General features: G+C 63.1%; 1 protein-coding gene across 1 annotated transcript in view; it reads right to left on the reverse strand.

Annotated features, from left to right (window-relative positions):
• Positions 1-5,855, reverse strand: part of HCN2 (hyperpolarization activated cyclic nucleotide gated potassium and sodium channel 2) — a 22,270-nt gene extending 16,415 nt beyond the window's left edge. The window contains exons 1-3 of the mRNA XM_024740013.1: positions 5,792-5,855; positions 4,222-4,263; positions 2,990-3,134 (exon numbers count right to left, since the gene is read on the reverse strand). Of these exons, the coding sequence (XP_024595781.1) occupies positions 2,990-3,134; positions 4,222-4,263; positions 5,792-5,855 (251 nt within the window). The remainder of the gene's footprint in view (positions 1-2,989; positions 3,135-4,221; positions 4,264-5,791) is intronic.
• Between the last annotated feature and the right edge of the window lie 1,465 nt (positions 5,856-7,320).

Consider the following 7,320-nt stretch of genomic DNA (forward strand, 5'->3'; position numbering starts at 1 on the left):
GCCAGGCCCCAGGACGCCATGGAGGTGGGGGGGAGAGGCAGGTAAGCGTATCAAGGAAAAAAGGCCGCTTCTGAACGCATGGGCGGTGCAGACATCGACCGGAACGAGAGAAATGGGGTGCACCATGCATTTGGGGAAACTGAGGCAGGGAAGCCCGGAGAGGACTCCAGGCCATGCAAAGCGGGCGCAGGCCTCGCCGCAGACTGCCGCAGCCCCTCTGCAGGCCGCTCCTCTGGCCTCGGTCCAGTCACCTTCCTCAAGAGCCCCCCTCCCCGAGGACTCTGCAGACGCATGCCCTCCCTGGAAGCCCATGTGGCCCGAGGAGCTAGGTGTGACCAAGGCTGTTCCAGTTCACCAAACATGAATTGTTCTGTGCTCCATGCCAGATGGGTGCCGTGCCAATCTGAGCAAAGCTGTAGCTCAAGAAAGTGGAGATGCCACGGCCCTGGGCAGGACCTGGGGCTGGGGGAGAAGCCTTGGTCTCACGGCCCAGTCTCCCTTTTAAGTCATGTCCAGGACTTACCCGGGCACCAGCGGGGATGGTGTCTGCACCGTCAGGTCATGAGGACAAACGGAGCCAAGTGTGGACAAGCAGACCCAGAAAGGCCTCTCCCTACTGCTCCACAAATGGGTCTCAAAACTAACACTCACACGAACACAGAGATGACCCACGGCTCCCCCTGGGCAACCCCCTTATCTTGAACAATCCCCAGGATGCCTTTCTCCTCCCATTTCTTCTTGGCCTGGACAGGACATGGCCAGGGGCCAGCTTGCCTGACAGTCCGAAAGTGGAGACTCAGGGGCCAGCCTGCCCAGGAATGAATCCCTGCTCTGCCGGGGACTAGCTGTGTGGCTTTGGGCAAGTGACTTTACCTCTCCGTGACCCCCTCTCCTCGCATGTAAATTTGGGGTAGCTGCGGCAGCCACCTCACATCTGACATGAGGATTGGATCTATATTCTTAAGGTGCTGTGGCCCAAGAGGGGCTCAGGAAGCACTTCTCCGATCATGTGATTGGGGGGGGTCTGTCTCCAGATTGAATCCGAGGGGTCTAGAAGGGTTCCCAAAACGTGGGGGGTTGTAGAGGCCCCGCAGCACCCCAGCTTGGCAGGGTCTTAAGGTTTTCACTTTGACTGGCTCACCTAGTCCCAGCTACAGGCCCCACTCATCCCTCCCTCACCCCCATCCCATTGCTCACCCCCAGTTTAGAATGTATCTGCCCAGGGACCCACGGGCAACTGTGCTGGACGCGCACAAGGCTGGGGACGCCCAGCTCCTTCTCCCAGCAGCCCCCACCCCTTCTGTAGCTGAGAGGAAGCCCAGGGCCACCCACAGCCCCGAGGATGCTGCAGGCGGATGTGCTGGAGGGGCAGAGGAATGGCTACTTTCTGCAGCCACCTCCCCCTGCCCACATGGCCCCCACGTCCCTTTCCAGCCAGCTGGCTTTAGCCCCCATTCACAGAGGGGCCAGGTGGGCCAGGGAGCCCTGGAAGTCAAGTTCATCCCCATTTCACAGACTGGAGCCATCTGCAGGGGTGCTGAGCCCCCATGCCGGTCGGGCCCATCCACAGGCACCCCATCTGGACCCCCTGGCCTCTCCCAAAGCCGCCGGTCAAGGCTGCATTCACCTCCCAGGACGGTCTGGGGGTGAGGAGCTGGAATCCTGGACATTCTTCCAGCCTCCGTTCCTGAGTTGTGTGCCCCTGGGCCTCCGTTTCCCCAGTTGCCAGGCACAGGGGATATGGAGGGCCAGGGAAAGGCAGAGTCCCACAGCTCCGCTTTCCCAGCTCTGGGGGTCCAGGAATCCGACCTCAGGCCCGAGGGAGGGGAGACCCGCGGCGTCAAAGGATTCGGAGGCCGCTGGACTGCTGTCCGTGGTGCTGAAACCGTGCCTGCCCTGAGATCCTGGCCCGGAGGCCTGGGGAGACCCTCTGCACCCCAACTCACACACCCCAGTCACGGACACATCACCTCACACACACACCATGCACACACCTCACACCCACTGCCCGCTGATGCGCACACACTCCCTCTCTCCCCAACACACACCAGTGATCCGCCATGCAGACACACCCCCCCAGAGCACTCGGCCCCTGCCCGCCGCAGTCACATGTTCGTGATCACACACACGGCCTGCAATGATATGCATCGTTCACACTCTCAGGCCACACAGCGCTCACCCGGGAACGGAACTGCAAACATACGCGGCGGCGTGACACTGCTCCAGCCTTGCTCTGAGGCTTTCCACGCACCAACTGGCTTAATTCACATCAGCATCTACACAACTACTGACACCTGGGCACACCACAAACACACGCGGCTGAGCCTGCTCCGGGCCTTGCTCTGAGCCTTTGCACGGATCAGCCAGCTGAATTCACATCAACATCACCACCACTGACACCTGGGCACACCACCCAGCCGCTGGAGCTGATGCGGCTCAGAGTAGACACAGCCGGGGGACACCAGCACGAACAGTGTCCCCTCCTTGCGCAATATCGAGGCCCAGGGTCCCGGAACGCGCCTCCCTGCGGCGTGGGACGCAGGTGGAGACCCTGGGACCCGGCGTGTCCGCTTAACCCTTTCTCCGCCAGCCTCCACGGGGTGCGTCCTTCCCGGGCGCCCTTCCTTCCTCCTTCCTTCCGCTCCGCTGCCTCGCCGGTGCCCACGTTCCCCTCTATTTGTCCTCTCCGCCCCTCCGCGCTCAGACCCTGGTCCTGCGGCCCGTGACGTGCGCCCACCCGAAGGGCGGGGAATGTCAGGCTGCGTGGGAGGGGGCGCGCGCCTCCCAGTGTCCCTCCAAGGGCGGCGCCTCGAGCGCCCGGGTCATTCCGGGGCGGGTCCCGGACGCGCCCGAGGTCACCGAGGGGCCCCGAGGTCACCCGCGGGGCACACCGCCCCGCCCTCTCCACAGCGCTCCCAGGACGACCCTTGTGCGCGTCCGCTCGCCGTGCCCCTCCGCGCTGGCCGGCCGGCCCTCTGGGCGGCTGTACCTGAAGTCGCTATACGGGTGGATGATCCAGGCCCCCGCCGACTTGACGCGCTCCTGCTCCCGCTCCACGGCCTTCTGGCTGCCGAACATCCGCAGCGAGAACTTGTTGACACCCGGCTGCAGGAGCGCGCCGAAGGCCCGCGAAAAAGAGGGACGCGCCCAAGGTCATCGCCGCCGCGCGCGACCTTGACGAGGGGCCTTCTCCTGGCGCTTCAGTTCGCCTCTGTCCAGAGGACACAGCGGGGCGGTAACCACTGACGCTGGGGCTCGGAGAAGTGGAGCCGCCCCCATACTAGCCTCCATCCTTTCTATAGGTTTGAGAATTTCCATAATAAAAGGCCACACGAGCCCTTGCTTTGTCACTTGAGACCCCGGACAAAGACGTGTTGTGTGGGGAAAGGCAAAGTGGGGTCAGGCCAGGAGTCTCCAGGTCCCACCGTGGCCCCCTCTCCCCCACCTCCTGCATATGAGGAAACTGAGGCCGAACTGGGCCAATAGGAAGAGCCACCCAAGGGTTCTGAGGATCCCCACCTTCAAACAAGGCCCTAAAGTACAGTGGGGGGCGGGGGGGGCTCTCCCAAAAGGCTGGTGGGCTTTAAAGTGGGGAAGTGCCCAGGGTCACAGGGGGACCCAGGGTCTGCCACCCCTTCCCACCGGATGCCCACACGTGAGCCCCGTTGGGCTACCCCATTTCTCTGCCCCTTGGGCTCAGGCTCCAGCCAGCCCCCGCCCCATAGGCCCCCAGATCTGGAAAAACACTCGAGGCTCTGCTTCTGGGGCTAGAGCCAGGCTGGGGAGTGATTCCTGGCGTCAGGTGACATAGGCCACAGGCCCAGGATTCTTCCCAGCCTCCACTCCCCACCCCAGCTCAACCAGACCATCCTGCACAAAGGAGAGATGGGGAGCAGAGATAAGGAAAGGCCTGGAGAAACAGGGAGAGGGATGGAAGACCACCGCTGGCCTCCAGGGACCCTCTGGCCTTCTTAGCGCTTTCAGGCCTGACGTCATATTGGGTGACTTCACCCAGCTGGAGGTCAGGACCATGAGGGTGGAGATGTGACATGTCCCTGTGCACAGCAGGTGGGACTCAAGGGCATTGAGGGATGGGCCCATCTGAACAATGGGTGGGCTGAGCCGGGCCATCTCCTGTCCCCCTGCAGGCTGTCCTGAGCCCTGGGGGGCCTTCCAGCGGCCACCTCTACTGTGTCTTCAGTCAGACCCTGCCAGACTCACAGCCAGATGGGTGGACAGGCTGGGCCGCCGTCTGCCCTGAGTCTGCGAGAGAGAGAGAGAGAGAGAGAGAGAGAGAGAGAGAGAGAGAGAGAGAGAGAGAGAGAGAGAGAGAGAGAGAGAGAGAGAGAGAGAGAGAGAGAGAGAGAGAGAGAGAGAGAGAGAGAGAGAGAGAGAGAGAGAGAGAGAGAGAGAGAGAGAGAGAGAGAGAGAGAGAGAGAGAGAGAGAGAGAGAGAGAGAGAGAGAGAGAGAGCCAGAGAGAGAGAGAGGCAGACAGGGCAAGCAGCAGAGTCGGCAGTGCCAGGCTGTGGCCCGCCCAGGCAGCTGTGTGTTCCAGCTGAAGGGGGATCTTTCATGCTTGCCCTGGGAAGATGTCAGTCCAGGCAGGCTGCCAGAGCCCCAGGGCTCTCGGCTGACAGCGGGGAGGAGGTGGACCGCAGCCCAGCCCAAGGACCCATCGGGCCTGGAGAGGCAGAATGGCATCCCTCCCCCAGGGACCTGGCCTGGACCTTCAAGTCACAGAGGAGGAGAGGGTCCCAGCCCCTCTCCTGAAGACTCCTCCCCAACACACGGGCTCCACTCTGGGCCAGGCTGCCACCAGCCTCTGTCCCTCCCACCCCGTCTCACCACTTGCCCTGGGCCAGAGCATTCTTAGCATTCATTCATTCATTCACTAAATACTTACGAAGCAGCTGATGGGGGCTGGGAATCAGAAGTGAACCTCTCAGGCCGCCCCCACCCTGGTGGGGTGACAGTCAACAGAGCACATGTGATGTTTAGCAGACATTGTAGTGTCCGTTAGAAGGGGGTGAGCTCAACCTGAGCCAGGACAGGGAATGAGGTGTTGGGGGGATGTCTGAAGCCTCGCAGAGTGGGTGGTGTCAGAGCCAGGACCTGAGGGGAGGATGGAGCCCAGAGCGGCCGGCAGGTGTCGTGGCCTGTGCAAAGGTCCTCAGGCAGGACGGTGCCTGGTTAGTGTGAGGAGAAGGGATACTGAGGACCTGGCGGGTGGAGGGTGTAGGAGATGAAGACCCAGAGGTGGTGGGGGTGGGGTGGGCTGGGGACAAGCCTGGGCAAACAGGAATAAAAGCCCAAGTCAGTTCACAGTGAGTGGTGGTCTGTTACCCAAAGCTGCTGGACTCCCACTTCCCGTGGAAGGAAGCCCCAGTCCCTCCCCACCCAGTTTGCCCCACCTCTTCCTCCCCAGCACTGGGCTCTGGGCACAGGGGCTTCCAGCAGGCCCAGCTGGCCTGGGCCCGAGGCCTTTGCCCTGCTGTCCCGCCCGCAGCTCCCCTCCCCAGCCTCTCAGCACCTCAACACATGGCCCGTGTTTCCTGCTCAGCTGGGGCGGGTCCAGGTCCAAAGCCCTGGAGCCCACAGTTTGGAGGCCCTCTGAGAGCAAAACAGTTAAGAGACCAGGGAGACAAAGCCAGGCCAGGGTCTTGGCAGGCCCCGGGCCAGGGAGGGGTCTCAGAGCTTAAGTTCCGAGGGCTGCCTGGAAAACTCACCACCGCCAGACTCGAGCAATACTGACTGTCCCCTCAGCCTTGTGTGGTGGGCCCGAGTGCCCACATGTGCCGCTGACTTCGGAAGGGGGATGACATCTCCCAGCCTGGGCTGCCCGCACGAGCGCCATTGTACCAGGCAGCACCCCGGTGTCCAGCCCCGACTGGAGAGTGACCTTACATAGGGAGCCCCTCACCCAGGCCTGAGTTCCCTGGCATCTGTGAGATGAGGGTGGGGTCCTCGGCGGACCTGGGATTTCCTTTCCCTGTGGACCTCACTCCCCCTGGGACCCTCACACCTCTGGCCCATTCCTCCTCACCTCTGCCCCCTGCTGCCAGGCGAGACCCCTAAATTCGTCTCTTGCTGCCAGCCACCATGGGACCTTGGGGTGCCCCCGGTGTACAAAAGAGATGCTCTTCGTCAGGGCCCCAGAGTGGGGGAGGAACGAGGCTGGGGCTTGGGAGGCGCCCCCCACCCCGATGCCTCCGGCGCAGGCCCCATCCCCATCCTCGAAGGGCTCCCAGTCTGGAGGGCGGTGGGCCCAGGGAAGGGGTGGGCAGCCTGTGCCCCAGAAGGAAGGCACGCCCAGCCCTGCCCCTCTGCCTCAGCGACTGGGACCCCGAGACAGACCCCGGGTCCTGAGCCTCCAGGCGTTTGCCAAAGATGATATCACTGGATCCGGTGACTTCCTGTCCCGCCCCTGGGGAAACTGAGGCAGCTCCAGCGGCTGCATCCAAGGACAGCCCCCAGGGGCACAGGGGGCCGAAGACTTGCCAACGCTCATCAAATGCTCGGGGAGGGAAACACGCAGAGCCGTCTGCCCAGCAGCCCTGTGTGCTGGTCGGGCTTCTCCTAAAAGCACATGTGAGCAGCGTCCCTCGCTGGGGGCCTGGTCCCCTCTCCACACCACATGCCACCCCCTCCTGTCCCCCAAGGCGCTGCCTGCGGACAATCCCGCACTTTCTGTCTAGACAAAGAAACCAGCAGTCGTTCCCGAGCCCCAAGTGTGTGGGCGCCAGGGGTGCAGCAGGAAGGTGGGCGGAGCCCCAGCTGGGGTGCGGGTGGGGACACCCTCGCGTGCCCTCCAACATCAGGCCCCAGCCTCAGCAGCGTCCCCGGAGAGGAACCAGCCTCGTTGTCACCTTCTGTGCTGGCAGAACCCCCGGACCCACGTACACTGTCAGTGACAACCACATGGCGCAGTGAACAAGCAGGGATGTACGTACGTCCTTTGGACCAGAGAAGTTTAGATGGGTGCCCAGGACCGAGCGCCCAGCGTGTCCAGCTAGGGGGCACGAAGGACAGGCAGGGTATCCCAAGACCTCTGTAGACAGGGGCTCCCCTGACTTCCTGGGCCCCAGTGCCCTCAGGGGTGTGCACGTGGTGCCCTCTGGTGGTGGCTGGAGGGAATGGCTGGCCAGCCGCAGCCCCTAGCCCCAGCCCCAGGGCTTCGGGGACCAGCGGCCTCAGTTCCTGTGAACTGGGAGGCACCTCCTCCAGGTTGTGCGGTGCAAGGTCCCCGTAAAGGAACCCCTACTCTCCCCGCGGGCGCTCAGGGAAACCAGACCTGCGGGTGACTCGTGACACACCTGGTC

The sequence above is a fragment of the Neophocaena asiaeorientalis genome, unplaced genomic scaffold, assembly GCF_003031525.2.
Source record: "Neophocaena asiaeorientalis asiaeorientalis breed wild unplaced genomic scaffold, Neophocaena_asiaeorientalis_V1.1 scaffold469, whole genome shotgun sequence".
Taxonomy (NCBI): Eukaryota; Metazoa; Chordata; class Mammalia; order Artiodactyla; family Phocoenidae; genus Neophocaena; species Neophocaena asiaeorientalis.